Here is a 25,307-nt window from a genome sequence, read left to right on the forward strand (position 1 = left end):
ATGGAAGCATCTGTTGTTATTACGTATTGTGGTACTGGGTCTTGGAAAGGCCGCCCTTTGTTTAAATTTATATTGTTCCACCATAGAAGCGAGAGGTAAGTTTGGCGGTCTATTAACACCAGATCTATAAGGTGACCCTGTGCTTGTGACCACTGTGATGCTAGGCACTGTTGTAAGGGCCTCATGTGCAGTCTTGCGTTTGGGACAATGGCTATGCATGAAGACATCATGCCTAGGAGTTGTAATATCATCTTTGCTTGTATTCTTTGTGTTGGATACATGCGTTGTACGATGTTGTTGAAATTTTGAATTCTTTGTGGACTTGGAGTGGCTACTCCTATTGTTGTGTTTATTATGGCTCCTAGGTATTGTTGTACCTTGCATGGCAGAGTGTTGGATTTTGCGAAGTTGACTGTGAACCCTAGTTTGTAGAGGGTTTGTATGATTTGATTTGTGTGGTGTGAGCACGTTATTAACGAATGGGTCTTGATTAGCCAGTCGTCTAGATACGGGAATACATGTATTTGCTGCCTTCTGATGTGTGCAGAGACTACTGCTAGACATTTGGTAAAGACTCTTGGTGCGGTTGTTAAACCGAAAGGCAGTACCTTGAATTGGTAGTGTATTCCTTTGAATACAAACCTTAGGTATTTCCTGTGCGATGGATGTATTGGTATATGGAAATACGCGTCTTTGAGGTCTAATGTTGTCATGTAGTCGTGTAGTTTCAGCAATGGTAACACTTCTTGTAGTGTGACCATGTGAAAGTGGTCTGATTTGATGTATGTGTTTAGTATTCTTAGGTCTAGGATTGGTCTTAGCGTTTTGTCCTTCTTTGGTATTAAGAAGTACAGTGAATAAACTCCTGTGTTTATTTGTGTGTTGCATTCTTTTGCAATAGTGCTTGAACTTCTATCTCCAGGAGCTCGGAATGATGTTTTGATAAATTGTGTGCTCTCGGTGGTATGTTTGGAGGGAATTGTAGAAATTCTATGCAATAACCATTTTGGATAATTGCTAGAACCCAAGTGTCTGTAGTGATTTCCTCCCATGCTTTGTAATAATGACCTATTCTTCCCCCCACTGGTGTTGTGTGGAGGGGGTGAGTGACATGTGAGTCACTGCTTAGTTGTAGGGGTTTTGGGGCTTTGAAATTTTCCCCTATTCCTAGGGAATTGCCCTCCTCTATATTGGCCCCGAAAGCCTCCCCTGTACTGTCCCTGGTAACTGGATGTTGTTGCCTGTGAGGTACTGGCTTGTGTGGCCTGACCCCGAAACCCCCCTCTAAAGGGTGTTTTGCGGAAGGTGCTGTAATTTCCTCTGCTCTGCGGGGAGTAGAGTGCGCCCATGGCTTTAGCAGTGTCCGTGTCTTTTTTAAGTTTCTCAATCGCCGTGTCCACTTCTGGACCGAACAGTTCTTTTTCGTTGAATGACATATTGAGAACTGCCTGCTGAATCTCTGGTTTAAACCCAGACGTTCGTAGCCATGCATGCCTTCTGATGGTCACAGATGTATTTATTGTTCATGCAGCTGTGTCTGCTGCATCCATGGAGGAGCGTATCTGGTTGTTTGAAATGTTCTGTCCTTCCTCAACCACTTGCTTTGCCCTCTTTTGTAGGTCTTTGGGTAGATGTTCAATGAGATGTTGCATCTCATCCCAATGGGCTCTGTCATTGCGCGCAAGTAGTGCCTGAGAGTTAGCGATGCGCCACTGGTTTGCAGCTTGTGATGCGACTCTCTTTCCAGCTGCATCGAACTTGCGGCTTTCCTTATCTGGGGGTGGTGCATCCCCAGATGTGTGGGAGTTGGCCCTTTTCCCAGCTGCTCCTACAACGACAGAATCTGGTGGCAGCTGTGTAGTGATGAAAATAGGGTCTGTAGGAGGCGCTTTATACTTTTTTTCCACCCTTGGTGTGATTGCCCTACTTTTGACCGGCTCCTTAAAGATGTCTTTTGCGTGTCGAAGCATACCAGGGAGCATAGGCAGGCTTTGGTAGGAGCTGTGGGTGGCGGAGAGGGTGTTGAATAGAAAGTCATCCTCGACTTGTTCTGAGTGGAGGCTTACATTGTGGAATTGTGCTGCTCTAGCCACCACCTGAGAATATGCAGTACTGTCTTCTGGTGGTGATGGCTTTGTCGGGTATGCCTCCGGACTGTTATCTGACACAGGGGCGTCGTATAAGTCCCATGCGTCCTGATCCTGGTCACCTTGGCTCATGGTGGTGTGAGCCGGGGAATGTGATGGAGTTTGTGCTGGTGAGACGTGAATTATAGGTGGAGGAGAGGGTGGCGGAGTAACCTTTTTCACCATTTTTGTTTGTGGTGTTTGGTCAGTTTGAAATTCCAGTCTTCTCTTTCTCCTAATAGGGGGAAGGGTGCTTATCTTTCCTGTCCCCTGCTGTATAAAAATACGTTTCTGCGTATGGTCTACATCGGTGGATTGCAGGTCTTCCTCAAACCTATGCTTTCGCATTTGGGAGGTCATTGATTGCTCTTCTGTATAAGAGCCTGAAACTGGGTCGGTTGCATGTTGTTTTGGCACCGAAACCCTGTCTGCATCTTTTTTCGGCTCCGAGGTGACTTTTTTCTTTTTTGGAGTCGAAACATCTCGGCGTCGATCTTCGTCGGTGCCGCTGTCTCGGCGTCGAGCCGTGTCTACACCGCTATCTCGGTGTCGATGTATGTCTCCAGCACTTTCTCGGTCCCGAGAAGGCTGCGTGCCGGTGTCTCGACCGGAGTCGGACGGTCTCGGCACTGTTTGGGCCTTTTTCGGTGCCGACGGTCGGTCACCGAATTTATGGGTGGAGCCATGGCCTGGTGGCAGTGGCGTCCCCTGGGCCTTGACAATCTTCTTATGAGTGGTTTTCGATGTCTTACTCACGGTTCGTCGAATTCCTCGGAGTCCGATTCGTGTATCGAAAAGGTTTCTTCCTCTTCTTGTATCTCGAACTCTCGGTGGGCTGTCGGCGTGGACGCCATTTGAAGTCTTCTGGCCCGACGGTCTCGGAGTGTTTTTCGGGACCGGAACGCACGACAGGCCTTGCAAGTGTCTTCACTGTGCTCAGGTGACAGGCACAGGTTACAGACCAAGTGTTGGTCTGTATAGGGGTATTTGTTGTGGCATTTGGGACAGAAACGGAACGGGGTCCGTTCCATCGGCGTTCTTCTACACGCGGTCGGCCCGAGCAGGCCCCGACGGGGGATCGAAAACTACCCCGAAGGGCTCCGGAGCTCTTCGATCTTCGATGCGGTGTTGATTCTAACTACGCCGATCCCGAACGCAACAATACCGACGAAAATCTTCCGAAATTTAGCTGTTTTTCCGTTCCGAAACTCGGAGCGACAGGAACACGTCCGAACCCGATGGCGGAAAAAAAACAATCGAAGATGGAGTCGACGCCCATGCGTAATAGAGACAAAAGGAGGAGTCACTCGGTCCCATGACTCGAAAGACTTCTTCGAAGAAAAACAACTTGTAACACTCCGACCCAACACCAGATGGCGAGCTATGCAAAACATGCGTATCTACAGCGACAGATGCCATCGAACATAGGGCCTGATTCTAACTTTGGAGGACGGTGTTAAACCGTCCCAAAAGTGGCGGATATACCACCTACCGTATTACGAGTTCCATAGGATATAATGGACTCGTAATACGGTAGGTGGTATATCCGCCACTTTTGGGACGGTTTAACACCGTCCTCCAAAGTTAGAATCAGGCCCATAGTCTTACTTGTTGAAAGTGCGCATATTCAATTTGTGAAATGTGGCTGCCCAGTGGACCTTTAGATAGGCTGTGATATTGTCTAGGGGAGATGCCCTTATGGGTTAATGGTCAAGCAATGGGCTGCAGGGAAAGGGGGTTGGCGGCGGGTCCACATTCCTGTCTTCCCAAGGGTCATCTGTAGGCCTTGGCTCGAAAGGTGCGTTACAAGTGTCAGTAGGGCAGAAGGGGCTGTGTGGGGCATAACAGGAGTGAGAAGATCCCTCTGAGAACTATGGAGGAGGCAGTGGAGGTGGTGTATGTGATCGAGGATGTGGGGGTGGGAGATCAAGTGGAGGAGGAGGTAGATGTAGAGAATAAGGGGGGAGGCCTCTGTGCATTTGCTTCTTGGGCACAGGAACCTCTGGGTCCTCCAATTCAGTCTGTTTCCTGAAATGCCATCCTCCTGTTTCGAGTCTCTGGAGGTTTTGTCAGGTGTGGCTTCAACTAAATCTTCCTACTAAGAGGGTGAATAAAGAGGTTCTTCTTCTGCCTTTGGAGAGCTGACTGTTCCAACTCTTCATAGCTAGTTGTTGATGGTGTTCTCAACATTGGCCCAGGAGTGGACTATGGCTTAAACGCCGGGATCGAAGGGCCTGCGGCTTTGACTGGAATTGAGGTATGTTGGTGGTCTTAGGGGTCAATGGGCAAAAAAGGTTGACACCTTTGGACAGCTATTTTCGATACAAGCCTGTGTTCGTTGAAGACTGTGGCTTGAAGGCAGGGGGGACCCTGGAGGTTTTGGTGCTTTGTGATCTGGGCTTGACATTTAACTTCCTCAGGAGCGGTGCTCTGCCTCGGTGTGAGGCCTCTAGGTATCTTGGAGCGGATGTAGGTGCTGACTGTACTTACAACTCTAGTGGAGGTGTTCATTCAAGGGCCAACTGACTGAGACCTGTGAGAAGACCTGAAGGGATGGACCTGCTATCAGTTGTACCCAGACAAAGAAGCTTCCAGGGTCAGCTTGATGTCCTGCTGTGTGGCTATAGAGACATAAGCTGAAAAATAATTTTTCCATGGCCAGTGACCCTCTGTAACCGAAGAGCACTAGACCCTGCTGCTGGCCTCTGCTGAAGTGAGTTTTGGCCCAAGAGTGATGTTCCTCCGGTCCTGGGAAACCTAGTGGTCTCTAGAAGAACTAATTCTGAAATCTCTGAAAATTCAGGACTTCCAGGCCTCCGAAGGACTGGAACCTACCACTCAAGTCACTCCGCCCAAGGCACAAACTTGTTTGGCAGCTAAATCAAGCTGGTCTTGCTCTGAGGTTTTAGAACCTCTAATAACCTATTGTAGTGCCTTTAAACCCTGGCAGCTGGCTGGTCCAACTTCTTTGCAACCTTTTGGGAGACAGCTGTAGCCTTGACCTGCTGAAGCATTCTGAGCTCCATCAAAGAGACTAAGACTGAGCATCGCAATCTTTACCAGATGAAGGTGCCAAAAGTATGCGACAGAGGAGAGTACTTCACTGGGTTCGAAATTTTCATGTTGGACCCTTTCCTGCCAAAACCAGCACTTCAGCATGATCTCGTCCAACAGCTATCTGGCTTTGAGAGGACTTCCTCAGATAGAATCTGGGACATTACCACCACCCAGTATGCCCCCACCCCCTAAATAATGGTCACCGCAAATCATCCGGCGACCCACCAACCCCCAACCTGGAGGACTGTGAGTTCCATTTCATAGACTACATTAAAAGGTAAAATCACTGACCAGGACAAACTCCTTTGCCTATCCGATCTACACTCCATTGGAGTCAGCCTGAAATTGTGCCTAGGTCCCATTCACTCACAAACAGTACTTTCTACTGGCACTTTACTTTTTGTTGGAGCTTTTTCTCTTAAATTATTTAAAGTTCATATCTCCAAGTTCCACTTACTGGATTGTGTTGTTTTGGTGTAACTGTATTGATTAAAATGTACTCTGTTTTCATAAATTAGCTTGGAGTGGGTGTCGGTGCTGACTGTACGTACGACTCTAGAGGAGGTTTTCATTCGAGGGCCATTGTCTGGGAAATGAGGGAGCATCCTCTTCTTCTTATGGGTCAGAGCCACCGGAGAAGACTGCCTTGACCTGGGCAACGGCTGGTGGTGCAGGATGTCCAAACAGCTGGTGTCCTCCCCTTCCTTGGTGCTGAAGTGGTCCTGTGGCTGAAGATGTCAGTCGTATCTGTGGTGTACAGCTCTGACATTTTTTGGTGCACCCAAGACCTCTCCCTTCAGTACCATAGAGTTTCCTTTGACTGGAAGGTGAGGCAGGCTTCACATGAGGCATCGTCATCTTCAGGGGAGAGACAAAGGTTACAAACCTCTTGGTGATCTGACCAAAGATACTTCCGTCTGCACAGGGGCTGTACAGGAAGGACTTCTGTTTCATTACCCTATAGGGTTCTGCATTCTCTGGCGCTGAAGTTGGTGACACAAAGGGGCACGTAGTATCTTCAAGAGAAGGAAACGCAGGCAACAAATGTTTTTCCAAGTGTGGATGTCAAATATTCATTGTGCGGTCCGAAGAACGCATTGAAATGAGAAATGTTGAGTCTCGGAGCCCCGTCAGTACATCTGCGAACCACGTGGTGGAAAACAGCAATCCAACATGGAATCGATGACCATGCACACCACCTACTAAAGGTGGAGTCACAGTACATCCTGTGACTCGAAAGCCTTTCTTCGAAGAAAAACTAATTGCAAAATGTCTGAGCCCAACACCAATTGGCAGGAGTATGCAAAGCATGTGTATCTACAGCAACACATGCCACAAGCAGTATGCATTTCCGAAGAGTTCTTTACCTTCCAAATATTTGATTTCTTGGGTACAGAAAGGAGGTTTTAGGGATATATTTGGGGCCAGCAGAACACACAGCATCAATAGATGCACACGTGGTTACAAATGTTGTGGTGCTAGTAGCAAAGGTGATAGAGGTAGCAGCAGGAAGACTGAAGACACCATTAGCAGTATTAGCCACGTAAAGCTACTGTACATTCATGAAAGCAAACAACCCTGGTTGATTTTTATATTGAATAAAAGTAGAAAACTCAAACTTGGGAACAGATGCATTTGAAATGAAATTTGCAACAATACAGATCCATACTATATTCCCACTCATCCCTCAATGCCTTATTCAAATTACACCATGAAGAAGCAGGACTCCGAGTGGCAACAGATATTAGAAGACTGGGACAACATAGTGCAGGGCTTTAATAGATTAAATGCTGGAGAAGTAATTTAAAGTTTGTAGCTTAACTGTCTTTTTGATTTACATATTTTGCATTATTCCTCCATTAAGTGTTTGGGTCGAGAATTTTCTTCAAAATAAACAGTTTTATCTTTGTGCGTAAAACGTGGATGGAGCCGAATGACTGTCTATGAAGTTGGCTGTAATCCCTCCATGCCCTGATGCGAGAACATCGATTTTCATGTTACTTATCTGTCTTGTTCATAGATTCACAGACAACTGTCCATTTCATGGGGCTAATGAAACTTTCTTTCACTGGAAGTACTCTGATAACCTGTGCGGTGTAAGCAGGGGGTGGGGAGGTGGAAGATGAACTTGAACCCTCTTTCCCTTCTTTACTCTCTACTTGGTCAAGTAACAAGCTGACAAGGCTGCCAACAATAAAATATTTTAAATGTGTTTCTATCACTTCTAGTATTCAATTCATACAGAGGATTCTCAGCCTTGAAACCGGGAGTAATATAAAGAATGTGAATATATGACACCCATGGCATGGAAAATTAAATATAATCTGTGGACTGCAGCATTTATTGTGCTGTCCACTACTGTGACAAAAGGAAACATGGCTTGATGCTTATAATTGTGGCATGACTGCTGTAGTTTAAAATTACAGCATGAGCGGTGAAAATACCCGGTCAGACAAGAAAAACCTTCCTTCTTTTACGTATTAATAAGTCACCACTCTGTAGATATTGCAGTCCACAAGGAAGCGTCCATGGGATTTCAAAATGGGAAATGTCGAAATGTAATGTTATCAAGTCCCTGCAGTTACAAGCCCCCAAAAGCTATTTTCACTGTGGAAGAATATGGCTGTCTTATGAGGAGAGATATATTAAAATATTAAATCTGCTACCTGACGGACAAGCTCGCTAAACAGTTCAACCACTATTTTGTATATTTATTAAACATAGAGTTCAATGGTGAAATTAGATTTTCACAAAATATTTAGGAAAAGTGACTTTTAGAAAGGTACCTTTTCACTGTGAAGCTGCTGGAGGCTACCTTGCATTAGCCTGCCTGCAGTTGCCCTGTCAGTGCATGACCTATATGAGGTGTGAAAACTTCTCTCAGCCTAGGTTAATGGATTCACTAACTTGAAGGGGACAGAAGTGAAGCCTGCCCATCCATTCATAATTTAGCATAAAAGAGGCATGAGGAAGGTCTTTGTTCTTTAGGCCCAGGGTGGCTAACTGGCAACCTGGAAGTGGAAGGGCGAGCTGGTTCCCAAAACCAGTTTAGTGTATCTTAGGAGGAGTGGACTGCTCATTACCCTAAACACACCCCAGCCTGGCACACACGCTCCCTATAAGGCAGTGATACTCCAAGTACGGCCCGGGGGCCACATGCGGCCCTCCTGCCATTTACATGTGGCCCCCAGGTCAACAGCAGCACTGTGCTGCTGTTTATTCCATTCAGCACTGGCACTAAAAATTGTTAAATAAACGGGCAAGCATTTATTTGGAGTCTAATTGAAGTTAAAGAAAAGGAGAAACTAGGGCGTTCTGGAACTCTTAACTTTAGAAACACCTTCATTATTAAAGACATCTTGCAGCAAAAATATAAAAGTATGATCTGAGTGAAATTCAAACAGTGCATTTCATTAACTTGCAGAAGCATTTCACCTTAGTAGACAACATTAAATCAGAAGTATTTTTTAAAGTGATAGTTTTCAAAAATGAATTTAGAAACTTTCATCCCCTTCCATCCTACTCACCCTGACAACAATGTGAACTGTGAACTAAAAGGCAAGTCAGTTGTTATGTGAACACTTTGGGAGGGCTGGGCTTATATAAAACATGAACATTATAGTTTATAAATCAGACACAGAAGGTTTTATACAGCATACATCCTGAAGACATATTTCAGGGTTCTTATATGCGATGATGAACAAAAAGGAAAAAAGGAGGTAAAGTGAAATAAAACATTTGCCTAGGATCACACAATATGGTTAAGTAGAGAAGCCGAGATTTATACCCATGTTTCTGGTTTCATGTTGGGCAATTCAGACCCTAGATGTATATGCTTCATTTCCACTACACACATTTTACCACTACCCCTCCCCTCCCTACCCCCAGCCCTCCGACAGCTACCATGCTGGCACCAATGCGGACCTCGTCACTTTAAAGACCAAACAGTGCGGCCCCTGGGAAAATATTTGTGAGTACCCATACTCTAAGGGTAGTTGGTCTGTGCCATCTTTGATTTCCAGCATGACAGTGCATTCATTCTGAGTCAGTATACTGTAAAACAAAAATAATGTGCTGCAAAAATGGGCAGGGTAGTCCCTAGGACCTTTTTCACCACTGATTAGGGAGTGTCCTGGATTCATCCTCACCCACTGGCTAGTGAGCCCCTCAAAGCTGTTAACTCACTCACAGCTCGTCCAAACCCTTTCTGGACCTGTGTAAGAACAGAAAGAGAACTGCACCAACTGACTGCGACCTGAGAGAAAACCTGAAGGGATAGACCTCCTCTCAGTTGTACCCAGGACAAATAATCTTTCAGGGTCAGCTTGATGACCTGCTGTACGGCTACAGCAACATGACAAGCTTAAAAAATACCTTTTCCCTGGCCAGTGAGCAGCTGTAACGGAAGATCACTGGACCCTTCTGCTGGCCTCTGCTGAAGTGAGTCTTGGCCCAAGAGTTATGTTCCCCAGGTCCTAGGAAACAAAGTGGTCTCTAGAAGAACTTATTCTGAAATCTCTGTAAATTCAGGACTTCCAGGCCTCCATAGGACTGAAACCAACCACTCAAGTCAATCTGCGCAAGGTACAAACTTGTTTGGCAGGAAAGTCAATCTGGTCTTGCTCTAAGCTTTTTGACCCTCAAAATTACCTATTTAGTGCTTTTAAACCCTTGCTGCTAGCTGATCCAACTTCTGTGCGGCCTTTGTGGAGACAGCCATAGCTTTGCCCTGCTGGAGCATTCTGAGCTCTATACAAGAGTTGAAGGGCCTTATTACAACCTTGACGGAGGAGTTTCCTCCATCACAAATGCGGCGGATATCCCGTCCGTCGTATTAAAATCCTCATTGAATATAATGGGATCATAATATGGTGGGTGGGATATCTGCCACATTTGTGATGGAGGAAGCTCCTCCGTTAAGGTCGTAATAAGGCCCTAAGTCTGAGCATCGCAATCTTTACCAGATGAAGGAGCCAAAAGTATCGGACCGAGGAGAGTACTTCACTTGGTATGAGTTTTAAACTTTTCATGTTGGACCTTTTCCTGCCAAAACCAGCGTTTCAGCAGGATCTCGTCCAACAGCTATCTGGCTTTGAGAGGACTTCCTCACATAAAATCTGTGACATTGCCACCACCCAATACGCATCCCAAAATGCCCCCCCCACCCTAGTCACTGCAAATCATCCCGCGACCCAACCCCCACAACCTGGAGAACTGTGACTTCCATTTCATAGACTACATAAGGTAAAATCACTGACCAGGACCAACTCCTTTCCGTATCCAACCTACACTCCATTAGAGTCAGCCTGAAATTGTGCCTAGGTCCCAGTCACTCACAACTTTCTACTTTCTACTGGCACTTTACTTTTTGATAGTGCTTTTTCTCTTAAATATTTTCAAATTCATATCTCTGGTTCCACTTATTTGATTTTGTTGTTTTGGTGTGATTTTATTTATGAAAATGTACTCTGTTGTCATAAGTTAGATTGGGATTCTATTATGCTGAGCTTTCGTCTTTGTAACTGCTGTGGTACTTCTAAATGCTTCTTTACACATTCTATCTAACTTCAGCAAGTTTGCTCCACATCATCCCTACCAGGGGATGAGCTCCTGTTTAAATTATTGAAACTTTGCCTGGACCTAAGATGTTAGTGACTTTATTACTTTATGGTGACTACCATTCACCATAATTATTTTTTTTACACCAGGGAACAGCAACTGCATAGGAGGAGAAAAAGTAAAAAAAAGTACAGAGATCCTAGACAAAAACCAAACATGACTGAGATTCACACATAAAAATAGGTAAATAAGCACACACTCATCCCCATAAGGAGAACGAGGATAGAATATAAAAGGCAGCCTGCCGGACAGAAGCAGATGGGTCAGACCTCTACATCAGCATGACATTCAGTATAACTTTTTTATTCTGCAAAAAACGCAATATTTTTCTCAAACTGTCCGGAGGTTTGTGAAATAGGCATTGGAATAAACACAAATTTTATGATTCACAACCACATTATATTATGACGGAGCATTAGATCAATTGTGTGCATATTAGCCACTTACCACATATGGCAGTTTTCCACCTGGTCACAGGACAAAACTCACACTGAAGCTGTCTAGCTGCATACCATCGCCCATTGAAAAGATTAAACGCTTCCTTACATTCTTCTTCTCTTGAATTGAAAATTGAAACCATTATTTTAAAAATGTGCAATCTCTACAAATGTACAATTGCTATTCTCATCCTCCATTAGGAAACTTTCAGAATGATGGGCTATTGAAGCTGTTTTCTCCTTCACAGGGAAGGGTCAACTTTCAGCTTGCCACAGCTGCTACATACCTGCCTATTTCCCTCTATTTACTTGCAAGTGTTCCTTTACATTTAGGCAGCTAAGCTAAAGATTACAATGAAAGTTTCTTTAAAGACATTAGGACATGTTAAAACGAAAAACAAACAAAACAAAAATATAGGCTTAGGCTGCAGCATTTTGCTTTTCCTACATAGATTTGTGGCTTAAATATAATGAAACAGTATTTGGAATGGTGCACGAGGGTGTCACTAATAAAGAGTTCATGACCTCAACAAAGTCTACTACAATTAAAAGCTTACCCTGTAAAAGTCAGAAATGTAGGCTTATGCGTAGAAATTTACAAAGAGTTCCTGTAGCAGTAATAGCAATGTGCAAAAGTCGCAGATATTCCGATTTACAGTTGTGTAACCATTTCCAAAGATGGATATGTAAAAGGTGTACATTGCCACATGTGAGAAAGTAACAATAAATGCAAGTGCACTTGTAAACCTTTTTCCCCCATGTCAAAACTCCTCTTCCTAGCTATTATCATTGTTGGTGTGTCCTCCTAATTTTGGCCCACCCCATCACATGAGTAAATTTGTGAGTGGTTTCAATTTGGGAAACTAAGTGCAAATGTTTGGAGAGGACCCACACACCTGTGAGACTGTTAACGTTCATAAACATTTCCTAGAGGACCTATCCAGCACTACAATAAACCTGTTAATGCAAACTGATTTGCTAATATAAAAATGTTGCCAAGATGGCAGAACTTCTATGTAAGTAGTTCATATTCGTGAGAGTAAAATACAACCATAAGTAATTCAGTGAATAAGAAATGGTCTTTTATGCTTACAGATGCCCTTTTGAAATCACAAAATTTGAATTAAGATGCAAAACAGTTTTGTGAAATGGGCCCACAGTGAGCAACTTAGTGTTATTTTTACATGCAGTCCCCATTTCCTTCACAAAGCATAAGATTATGTCAAGTACAAATAACAATTTAGATTAAAAATTATGAGACTTACAAACACATGGAGTAGAAAGTGTATGTAAAACAATAATATCATATGACAATATTTTCATGCATAAATTTGAGTTGGATTATATCCTATTGAACCCTCAATGGAAAAAACACATTGTGTAAGTCTCATACAACACCAAGGAAACTTAAAACTCATCAACAACAAAAACATAACTTATAAATGAACACGACGACAAATATACTGATCAACATGTTAGAACAAGGCAAAACATGGTTCCTCTGGTAATTTTTAATTGAAACCTATTTGTAAAATTGCTTGGGCACTCCCAAATGTAGCCACATTGTTATACCAGTAATGTAATGCAAGCCAAAGAGGCTTCAATACACATCCAAGTATAATAAAATGTTTGTAGTTGAGAAAAAAAAACACCAACCGACTATTTTATGTTTTTTTCTCTCCATAAAAAGACCTGGGGCTGTTAAACAAATAGGGCACCCTGTGCACTTTCTGCACCATGCCACATCTTTAACTGGAAACGCGGGGTGCAGACCAGGACAGTGCACTCGAAAAACAACGTGCTGTCCCCAATACAGGTACAAATATGCGTCTTAACAGAGAGCAGAAATTTAGTGAACAGCAGACCAGGTGTTTGAAGCTATGATGGGAGACCTAATCTTACATTTATGGGGGGCTCGGATCCCACCTATATATGGGTGCAGTAAGTTACTGCATCTGGCTGCAGGGGGTTACCTGGAGGATCCCTGGAGCCAGGCCCCACCCCCCAAGAAAATGGGAGGAACCTACTATGCGCTACCACCACATGTCAAGTTTCCTGATGGTCTCTTTGCCTCTGTGCCCACATCTGTACTATTATACTATTAAGTGAGAGCAAAAGGAAATGATTCTCTCATTTGCACGGCACATCACCCCCTAGAAAATACACCAGTGGTAAATGTGCATATTAGAGCAGAGGCAACCCTGTCTGTATTACCCAAAATTCCATGGGGCACAAAAATTGGGCGCACATGGCAGCTGCTCACCAGAATCAATTTGTATAATGTAGTCCTTGAAATTGAAATCATGAAACACCTTTAATTTGCAGAGAAAGGGAGTGTCATGACCGTTTGCTGTGCATCACATCTAAGACCTGTCAATCTTATTTAAGACAGTCTTCTTGTACAAATGGTATGAAAATATCCATAAGCTGCCAGGTTTGAAATGTTCACTGCAGTATTGGGAATTGATTATAGATGAAGAGACCTTGATTTAATGTTCTTACAAGTCTTACATTGCCAACTGAGAGCACATTCTCATCAAAACTATGCAGAAATTCCTACAGGGTCCTGCTGCATCTTACCAATGCAATGAAAGGGCCTGCAGTCCTCATGGTGGTATTTGATGTGGCATAAATTATTCATACCACTGCATGAATTTTTCTTCCTCTACCTTTCTAATAAAAAAGCAGACAAGGTTGCAACAATCAGATATTTCTTAATAGCTGTGCAGACAGCAACAGAAGCCAGCTAAAAATCTTACTTTGTGAAATATGTCTCTTTCTCCGGAGGGTTACATTTTTTCAGTAATAGTAGACTAGTAGCCTTAGAGATGGTATACGTCTCTGTTGCTGGCTCAATGAGGAGCGAACGAGTGAAAGGGTCAGCTTTGACAGTGTACAGTGTTAAAAAGTTCCAAAGACTACTTAATGAAGAGCTTGGTGGAGGTATACACATGGAGACATTTTGTTGTTCCTCTACAAAGATCTTGTGAATGATGGTTAAATTTGTCAAAAGTCAAAATCCTCAAGGAAGACATCACTGGAGATGTGCCAAATAAATATCACACTGAGACTAGAGATGTGTTTCTTTCGGAAGTTGTATGGCTTATTACATTGAGAAACTGTTTCAGTGCGAGACCTGCAGCATGATGGAAAAGGACTGAGCAGTGATCTGGACTCCTTTGATGTCTATGTTTGTTCAATTGTCTTCTCAGCTGGTCACGTGAACAATGTCCCCACAATGGATTTTCTAGAGTCCAATGACTCACTGGGTAAGGCTGAAGGGAAAGGACCACTGTAATTTTCAAAAGTGCCTCTTTGTTGAGCAGCTGCTCAATTATGTAGTCCTCAACTTTACAGTCAATCTGAACATTTTGATGCCAAATGTTCTCTGTGTCACTACTTCAACACCTTGACTGGGTTGGAGGTGGGGGGCGTAGTGAGCGGGGGAAGTACATCACACGCAAATATGTAGGCTGCAACCCTTAGCCAATCCCCGATCCTGAAATCGACCTTGAAACCTAATACCTTCACTGCACCTTAAAATTTTATCTGGACCATTTTTTGGCAAAAAAGATAAACCTCTTCTTAATAGGAAAACAAACTAAATAAGCATGTCAAGAGCCCTTTCCTAATGTCTTCTCTCATAGGAAAGGCATGTCACAAAAAAGGAAGGGATATATGCAAGGACTGTCATGAATGCAGAAAAACCGAGCTACATGACAAGTTATCTATGAAAAATAACAATAAATGTAAATAGGCAATAAAGGTGTTGAACACAATATAAAAATGTTTCAAAACCAATTAGGAAATGTATCAAAAAGGCACAGCCCAGTGCTGAAAGATCCTGCTCACAGGAGCAGAAAATGTAACTGATCTTAAGAGTCATAGCTGTGCATTACAGGACAGCTAAGCTTTGGGCTCCCTTCATGGAACAGTGTTCGTTTTTTAGCTTTGAAGACTTTGACGATAAAACCAGTCTGACTAAATTCCTGACATTCTACTTTCTGAAAAAAGGAATTCAAAAGTGCTGAATCAGGGCCATTTCTTCAGTTTCATTTACTTCTGAAGTCCACTGGGAATATTGTAAAATACATAATAATTTATTTAGTCAATATTGCCTACCCAAAGTCAAGGATATTTAGTACCCAAGTTTCTCTTCGTAAAGGTGCTTTGGGATCTCACAGGTCATAAAAGCTTACCAGGGTTCAGGAATTCAGTGAAGATTTCAATCAGAGAAATGCTTTCACAAATTTAAAAGGGGAGCTCACTAGGTCATTTTTTAAGTCTGCGTGGCTAATGCTCTTCAAAGCTTCTAAGAAACAGAAAGAAAGGGACATAAGACTCCCTTATCAGCCATGTTGCTTCAATCATGCTTTACTTTATAGTGCAGTGGTGCACAAGTTCCGAGGTTATTATACTGGACGCGTGTTCTTTAAAGAAATGGACCACTCAGCATTAAATATCTTGAAGCACTACAGATCATTACACCCCCGAAGAGTGCTTCCTTTTCAGTGCATGGTTAAGAAAGTGTTCATGAACTGCAATGGAAATGCACTGATTTATCGTCTTGTGACGGTAGCCTCTCTGTTGCTTATCACAGTGGATATGGAAGCTGTGTCTGGTCTGAAGTGAGACTCTTAATGAGGCTGGTACAAGGTGTGTATGATAAAGGTAAGAAACATCCAATCCCCTATTACACTTGAAGAGAGAAAAGAGGCGTTGGGCAGATGCCACACTACCCCATAGAGTAAATTCCCCAGGGCATACCTGATTCCTAATAGGCCGCCTTGTCCCAAAGAGGATTAAAGACACCAAGGAGAGGCATGCAGATGTATCAGAGCATGTGAGATGACATGCAAAAAGGAACCACAGGTACCAATGGAGCAAGGCACCACCACTGATTAAGTGCCCCAGGAGGTCCTCACTTCATTCATGCATGCAAAGAGTATATGACTGTCACATATTGCCCCGCATTCCACACACGAATACACTGTGCCCATACCGTCACACACACATTTCCCTCACCCGGCCCTTGTTATTCACAGACTGACAATCCCACACAGCCATCACACACTTCCCCAGGCTATCACACTCTGTCCCATGTCATCACAAGCCCCCCACTTTATCACAAGCCACTCCACATCATCACAAGCCACCCCAAAGTCATCACATGTAGTTCCAGGCAATCAAATGCCACATCACGCCACCCATGCGATCACACGTCGCCCCAGGCTTCACCGTGCACACCAGGCCATCCTACATTATTCCAGTACATCACATATCACATTATACACATTACACAGCACATAATGTCCATGCACAATGTGCACAGCTCTTAGGCTCTCAACACTGACCTCCTTAACAAAATGTCCTAGCTAACCATGCAAGTGCTCCTGTCTCGACAAACTACTGTTGTCCCCTGTCCTACATTATTTCCATGCAATTACTCATTTATTCAACTAGCCATCGTTCCATCCATCCATGTATGCTCATTTATGTCATCCATTTCACCCATCAATGTGTCTCTGCAGCCGCCGATTCTTTTAGGATTATTGTATTATTATAAATATATTCCCTAAATCCATACCAGAAACATTCATTGTGCTATTGTGAAGGCAAAGGCACACAGAATTTAAGATACCGCAAGTTAAACACACTCTAAAACGTTTGTAAAGTGGACATTAGGACCCTCCTTACGAGTTAGGTTGAATAGGGTGAGGTATTTACCACAAGTAGTTAACATCATTACCTTGAGGTAAGGTATTTACTAGGTGTGATAAATACCTCCTGTAACACGTTTTTAACTTGAAAAACAAGCATTTGCAATGCAATAGGTGTTGCATTTGCTTGAGTTAGAGCTATTGGCTTGTAAATGCATAACTGGACTTTTCTTGCCACATAAATTGGTCAACCCTGCCACATAATTTGGTCCTATCTGCCACATAATTCCAGTGGCATTGCAAATAACGAAAGCACTTCTATTTCCTTCCTCTATCTGCAGCAAAAACTGAAAATATTGCAAATATTTATTATATTATTTTGGGCCACCCCCCCCCCCCAAACTTAGTGTGGGGTCCCAGAGATAACAGACAGAACAAGCTCATCAGGCTGAACGTTTTGATGGTGGTCCCATTGTACTAGGACCACCACACAGTGAGTTATGAGGAATGAGGAAAACGTTTTTGTAAAAGGAATGCCCCGCAAAGCATTATAGGGCAAGTTTCCGAGTGCAGCGAATATTGTAGTATCTTGATATATTAACCATATACTCAGCCCCTAAAGGGCATTACAACATGAAAACAGATTGGCAGAAATGTATGCAGTGTTACCATATGTGTAACTCCTAGAGGGCATAGTGCCTTACACATTTCCAGGCGTACTGCAATACTATTACAAATAAGGCCCTTAAAACACAAACTACTACCAGCTATAAAACAAAAGTCCCAGCCATGAGAAAGTTTAAAAAGACACTGAATGATGGGAGAGGTAGTATTATGGGGTCCCCCCCAACATACAGTGTGGACCCAGAGGTGACCTAGACAGAAAGAGTGTGCGGTGCTAAACGGTTTGGTGGGGGTCCCCTTGCCATACGATCATCACAGGCTCAGTTTTGGACAAAAAATTCAGAGTGCAGTGAATATTGTAGTCTCTTGATTGTAATGCTCAGAACAGCCCCTAGAGGACACATTATAAAAATAGCATTTGTAAGAAACATGGTCATATAACAATATAGTTACCTTGAGGGCAAAACCACATGAAAACAGAATGGCAGAAAATAATGCAACGTAACCCCATACTTAAGGATGTAGTGCTTTACACATTTTCAGGCCTAGCAAGCCTACTGCAATACCATTACAAGGCCCTTAAAAAACAAACTACTACCAGCTGTAAAACAATGCCCAGCCATGAGAGAGATTAAAAAGACATTGAATGATGGGAGTGGTTATTATTTGGGATCCTCCCCAACCAATTGTGGGTACCCAGAGATGAACTAGACAGAAAGAGTGTGCCGTGCTGAATGGTTTGGTGGTGTTCCAATTGTTGTAGGACCACCACAGGCTGAGTTATGGCCAAAATTGTTTTGAAAAAGAAATGCCCCGCAAAGCATCTGGAGCGAGTTTCCCGAGTGCAGTGAAAATTGTAGTATTGGCTCTCCCGCTGTGCCGGGAGAGCCACTTCGAGGATGTCTCTGTTTTTTCTGTGCTAAATGCTCCAGTTTGTATATTTTTCAACTACTAAACTTGTTAAGTGGTACTCATGTAAAGCGCTCCTCAGATAGAGGTTGTGCTATATGAAACTTCACGTGTCATGTAAAGCGCTCCTCCAATCGAGTTTGCGCTACGTGAACCTTTTTAAAAATAATAATAATTAAAACTAATCCACCTCCAGCTTGCAGCCTTTGTGAGCAGACACCACAAAGAAACAGCTGCATGCCCAAAACAAGGATGAGGAAGAAACAACATACGGCCACTGTAAGGAAATGCCTCCTTGGCATGGTTACCCCCTGACTTTTTGCCTTTGCTGATGCTATGTTTTGAATTGAAAGTGTGCTGAGGCTAGATTCCTGCAACTTAAAGAAGAAGAGGACTGCTGAGCTGAAAAACCCTGCAGAAGAAGAAGAAGACACCAACTGCTTTGGCCCCAGTCCTACCGGCCTGTCTCCTGCCTTCAGAAGAAAACTGCTCCAGCGACGCTTTCCCCAGGACCAGCGACCTCTGAATCCTCAGAGGACTGCCATGCTTCCAAAAGACCAAGAAAATCCAGAGAACAGCAGCCCTGTTCAACAAAGACTGCAACTTTGTTTCCAGAGGAGCAGATTTAAAGACCCCTGCAATCCCCGCAAGAAGCGTGAGACTTGCAACACTGCACCCGGCGACCCCGACTCGACTGGTGGAGAAACAACGCTACAGGGAGGACCCTCCGGCGACTCCAAGACTGTGAGTAACCAAAGTTGTCCACCCTGAGCCCCCACAGCGACGCCTGCAGAGGGAATCCCGGGGCTCCTCCTGACCGCGACTGCCTGACTCTGAAATCCCGACGCCTGGAAAAGACCCTGCACCCGCAGCCCCCAGGACCCGAAGGATCGGAACTCCAGTGCAGGAGTGACCCCCAGGAGGCCCTCTCACTTGCCCAGGAAGTGGCTACCCCGAGGAGCCCCCCCCTTGCCTGCCTGCACCGCTGAAGAGACCCCTTGGTCTCTCATTGAAATCTATCGGAAACCCGACGCGTGTTTGCACACTGCACCCGGCCGCCCCCGCGCTGCTGAGGGTGTACTTTTTGTGCTGACTTGCGTCCCCCCCGGTGCCCTACAAAACCCCCCTGGTCTGCCCTCCGAAGACGCGGGTACTTACCTGCTGGCAGACTGGAACCGGGGCACCCCCTTCTCCATTGAAGCCTATGTGTTTTGGGCACCACTTTGAACTCTGCACCTGACCGGCCCTGAGCTGCTGGTGTGGTAACTTTGGGGTTGCTCTGAACCCCCAACGGTGAGCTACCTTGGACCCCAATTTGAACCCCGTAGGTGGTTTACTTACCTGCAAGAACTAACATTAACTTACCTCCCCCAGGAACTGTGAAAATTGCACTGTGTCCACTTTTAAAATAGCTATATGTGTTTTATGTGAAAAGTATATATGCTATTGTGATTATTCAAAGTTCCTAAAGTACTTACCTGCAATACCTTTCAAATGAGATATTACATGTAGAATTTGAACCTGTGGTTCTTAAAATAAACTAAGAAAAGATATTTTTCTATACAAAAACCTATTGGCCTGGAATTGTATCTGAGTGTGTGTTCCTCATTTATTGCCTGTGTGTATGTACAACAAATGCTTAACACTATTCCTTTGATAAGCCTACTGCTCGACCACACTACCACAAAATAGAGCATTAGTATTATCTCTTTTTGCCACTATCTTACCTCTAAGGGGAACCCTTGGACTCTGTGCATACTATTCCTTACTTTGAAATAGTGCATACAGAGCCAACTTCCTACATTGGTGGATCAGCGGTGGGGTACAAGACTTTGCATTTGCTGGACTACTCAGCCAATACCTGATCACACGACAAATTCCAAAAATTGTCATTAGAAATTGATTTTTGCAATTTGAACTATTTTTCTAAATTCTTTAAAGTCCTGCTAGGGCCTTTTGTTAGTCCCTGTTAGCATTTTCTTTTAGAGTTTAAAAGTTTTGTAAAACTTTGAATTAGAACCTAGAACTAGTTTTTAGATTCTTAAAAAGTATTCCAACTTTTAGAAGTATAATGTCTAGTGCAGAGATGAATGTGGAGGAACTCGACCTCACACCTTACCTCCATCTTAAGATGAGGGAGCTAAGGTCACTCTGCAAAATAAAGAAAATAGCAATGGGCCCCAGACCTTCCAAACTACAGCTCCAGGAGCTTTTGGCAGAGTTTGAAAAGGCCAACCCCTCTGAGGATGGCAACACAGAGGATGAAGATAGTGACTTGGAGGAAAATTCCCACCTACCAGTCCTAACTAGGGAGAACAGGGCTACTCCAGCCCTGTCTCCAAATATACTAGTCAGAGATGTTGCTTCCCTCACAGGGGGGACCAACAGCTCTGAAATCAGTGAAGAGGACATCCAGTTAGCCAGGATGGCCAAAAGATTGGCTTTGGAAAGACAGATCCTAGCCATAGAAAGGGAAAGACAAGAGATGGGCCTAGGACCAATGGTGGCAGCAACATAACTAGGGTCAGAGATTCTCCTGACATGTTAAAAATCCCTAAAGGGATTGTGACTAAATATGAAGATGGTGATGACATCACCAAATGGTTCACAGCTTTTGAGAGGGCTTGTGTAACCAGAAAAGTGAACAGATCTCACTGGGGTGCTCTCCCTTGGGAAATGTTCACTGGAAAGTGTAGGGATAGACTCCTCACACTCTCTGGAAAAGATGCAGAATCTTATGACCTCATGAAGGGTACCCTGATTGAGGGCTTTGGATTGTCCACTGAGGAGTATAGGATTAGATTCAGGGGGGCTCAAAAATCCTCGAGCCAGACCTGGGTTGATTTTGTAGACTACTCAGTAAAAAAACTAGATGGTTGGATTCAAGGCAGTGGTGTAAGTAATTATGATGGGCTGTACAATGTATTTGTGAAAGAACACCTATTAAGTAATTGTTTCAATGATAAACTGCATCAGCATCTGGTAGACCTAGGACCAATTTCTCCCCAAGAATTGGGAAAGAAGGCGGACCATTGGGTCAAGACTAGGGTGACCAAGACTTCCACAGGGGGTGACCAAAAGAAAGGGGTCACAAAGCCTCCCCAGGGGAAGGGTGGTGAGACATCCAAAAACAAAAATAGTAAAGAGTCTTCTACAGGCCCCCAAAAACCTGCACAGGAAGGTGGGCCCAGAGCCTCTTCACAAACCAATTTTGGGTACAAGGGTATAAACTTTGATCCCAAAAAGGCCTGGTGTCGTAGCTGTAATCAGCCTTGACACCAAACTGGAAACAAGGCCTGTCCCAAGAAAAGTACCACTTCTAACTCCACTCCAGCTAACACTGGAATGGCTAGTCTCCAAGTGGGATCAACAGTGTGCCCAGAGCAAATCAGGTGTCACACTGAAGCTACATTAGTCTCTGAGGGTGGGGTGGATTTAGCCACACTGGCTGCCTGGCCCCCTAACATGCAAAAATACAGGCAGCAGCTCTTAATTAATGGGACAAGTGTAGAAGGCCTGAGGGATACAGGTGCCAGTGTCACTATGGTGACAGAGAAACTGGTTTCCCCTGGTCAATACCTGGCTGGACAAACTTATCCAGTCACCAATGCTGACAATCAAACTAAAGTACATCCCTTGGCTATGGTAACTTTAGAGTGGGGAGGGGTCAATGGCCTGAAACAGGTGGTGGTCTCCTCAAATATCCCAGTAGACTGTTTGCTTGGAAATGACCTGGAGTCCTCAGCGTGGGCTGAGGTAGAACTGAAAACCCATGCAGCCATGCTGGGTATCCCTGAACTGGTGTGTGTCAAGACAAGGGCACACTGCAAGGCTCAGGGTGAAAAAGTAGAGCTGGAGTCTGGAAAAAGGGCCCAGCCTACCAAGAGGAAAGGAAAGACAGCTGGGAAACCAGCTGCAACACAACAAGAAAAAGAGAACCTCTCTTCCCAGGAAGAAGTTCTGCCCTCTGGGGGAACTGAGCCTATGGAGTTAGAACCTTATCAGGTTGAGCTCTTAGGCCCAGGGGGACCCTCAAGGGAGCAGTTGTGTAAGGGGCAAGAAACCTGTCCCTCTCTTGAAGGCCTTAGGCAGCAAGATGCTGAAGAGTCCAATGGCAAGAAAACTAGAACACATAGGGTCTATTGGGAAGATGGACTCCTGTACACTGAGGCAAGAGATCCCAAACCTGGTGCCACTAGGAGAGTGGTAGTGCCTCAGGAGTTCAGAGAGTTTATTCTGACCTTAGCCCATGATATTCCCCTTGCTGGGCATTTGGGACAAACCAAGACGTGGGAGAGACTAGTCAACCACTTCTACTGGCCCAACATGTCCCAGAAAGTTAAGGAGTTTTGTGTCTCCTGTACCACCTGTCAAGCCAGTGGCAAGACAGGTGGACACCCTAAGGCCCCCCTCATTCCACTTCCAGTGGTGGGGGTCCCCTTTGAAAGAGTGGGTTTGGACATAGTTGGTCCACTTGAACCTCCCACAGCCTCAGGAAATATGTACATCCTAGTAGTAGTGGATCATGCTACTAGGCATCCTGAAGCTATTCCCCTTAGGTCAACTACTGCCCCTGCAGTAGCCAAGGCCCTCATCGGTATCTTTACCAGAGTGGGTTTCCCTAAGGAGGTGGTGTCTGAAAAAGGTACCAACTTCATGTCAGCATACCTGAAACATGTGGAATGAGTGTGGAGTGACTTATAAATTCACTGCACCCTATCATCCACAAACTAATGGCCTTGTTGAGAGATTCAACAAGACATTAAAGGGAATGATCATGGGGCTCCCAGAAAAACTCAAAAGGAGATGGGATGTCCTCCTGCCATGTCTGCTTTTCGCTTACAGAGAGGTGCCTCAAAAGGGAGTAGGGTTCTCACCCTTTGAGCTTCTGTTTGGCCACCCTGTAAGGGGACCACTAGCTCTTGTGAAAGAAGGCTGGGAGAGACCTCTTCATAAGCCTAAACAAGACATAGTGGACTATGTACTTGGCCTTCGCTCAAGAATGGCAGAGTACATGGAAAAGGCAAGTAAAAACCTTGAGGCCAGCCAACAGCTCCAGAGGTTTTGGTATGACCAAAAGGCTGCAATGGTTGAATTTCAACCAGGGCAGAAAGTCTGGGATTTGGAGCCTGTGGCTCCCAGGGCACTTCAGGACAGATGGAGTGGCCCTTACCCAGTGCTAGAGAAGAAGAGTCAGGTCACCTACCTGGTGGACCTAGGCACTAGCAGGAGCCCCAAGAGGGTGATCCATGTGAACTGCCTAAAGCTCTTCCATGACAGGGCTGATGTAAATCTGTTGATGGTAACAGATGAGGACCAGGAAGCTGAGCATGAACCTCTCCCTGATCTCCTCTCATCAAACCCAAAAGATGGCTCAGTGGATGGAGTGATATATTCAGACACCCTCTCTAGCCAACAGCAATCTGACTGTAGGAAGGTCCTGCAGCAGTTTGCTGAACTCTTTTCCCTAACCCCTGGTCAGACACACCTGTGTACTCATGATGTGGACACAGGAGACAGCATGCCTGTCAAAAACAAAATATTCAGACAGTCTGACCAAGTTAAGGAAAGCATCAAGGTGGAAGTCCACAAGATGCTGGAATTGGGAGCAATTGAGCACTCTGACAGCCCCTGGGCTAGCCCAGTGGTCTTAGCCCCCAAACCTCACACCAAAGATGGAAAGAGAGAGATGAGGTTTTGTGTGGACTACAGAGGACTTAATTCTGTCACCAAGACAGATGCCCATCCCATTCCTAGAGCTGATGAACTGATTGACAAATTAGGTGCTGCCAAATTCTTAAGTACCTTTGACTTAACAGCAGGGTACTGGCAAATCAAAATGGCACCTGGAGCAAAAAAAAAAGACAGCATTCTCCACACCTGATGGGCATTATCAGTTTACTGTTATGCCCTTTGGTTTAAAGAATGCCCCTGCCACCTTCCAAAGGTTGGTGAATCAAGTCCTTGCTGGGTTGGAGTCCTTTAGTGCAGCTTAACTTGATGATATTGCTGTCTTTAGCTCCAACTGGCAGGATCACCTGGTCCACCTGAAGAAGGTTTTGAAGTCTCTGCAATCAGCAGGCCTCTCTATCAAGGCATCCAAATGCCAGATAGGGCAGGGAACTGTGGTTTACTTGGGACACCTTGTAGGTGGAGGCCAAGTTCAGCCACTCCAGCCTAAGATCCAGACTATTCTGGACTGGGCAGCTCCAAAAACCCAGACTCAAGTCAGGGCATTCCTTGGCTTGACTGGGTATTATAGGAGGTTTGTGAAGGGATATGGATCCATAGTGACAGCCCTCACAGATCTTACCTCCAAGAAAATGCCCAAGAAGGTAAACTGGACTGTAGAATGCCAACAGGCCTTTGACACCCTGAAACAAGCTATGTGCACAGCACCAGTTCTAAAAGCTCCAGATTACTCCAAGCAGTTCATTGTGCAGACAGATGCCTCTGAACATGGGATAGGGGCAGTTTTGTCCCAAACAAATGATGATGGCCTTGACCAGCCTGTTGCTTTCATTAGTAGGAGGTTACTCCCCAGGGAGCAGCGTTGGAGTGCCATTGAGAGGGAGGCCTTTGCTGTGGTTTGGTCCCTGAAGAAGCTGAGACCATACCTCTTTGGTACTCACTTTGTAGTTCAAACTGACCACAGACCTCTCAGATGGCTGATGCAAATGAAAGGTGAAAATCCAAAACTGTTGAGGTGGTCCATCTCCCTACAGGGAATGGACTTTATAGTGGAACACAGACCTGGGACTGCCCATGCCAATGCAGATGGCCTTTCCAGGTTCTTCCACTTAGAAAATGAAGACTCTCTTGGGAAAGGTTAGTCTCATCCTCTTTCGTTTGGGGGGGGGGGAGGGTGTAAGTAA

General features: G+C 44.6%; 1 protein-coding gene across 1 annotated transcript in view; it reads right to left on the reverse strand.

Moving 5' to 3' along the window:
- The window catches only part of ZRSR2 (zinc finger CCCH-type, RNA binding motif and serine/arginine rich 2), a 226,800-nt gene that overhangs the window by 33,722 nt on the left and 167,771 nt on the right, over positions 1–25,307 (reverse strand). Inside the window, exon 10 of the mRNA XM_069205016.1 lies at positions 11,250–11,359. Coding sequence (XP_069061117.1) covers positions 11,250–11,359 — 110 coding nt within the window. The remainder of the gene's footprint in view (positions 1–11,249; positions 11,360–25,307) is intronic.

The sequence above is a fragment of the Pleurodeles waltl genome, chromosome 8, assembly GCF_031143425.1.
Source record: "Pleurodeles waltl isolate 20211129_DDA chromosome 8, aPleWal1.hap1.20221129, whole genome shotgun sequence".
Lineage (NCBI taxonomy): Eukaryota > Metazoa > Chordata > Amphibia > Caudata > Salamandridae > Pleurodeles > Pleurodeles waltl.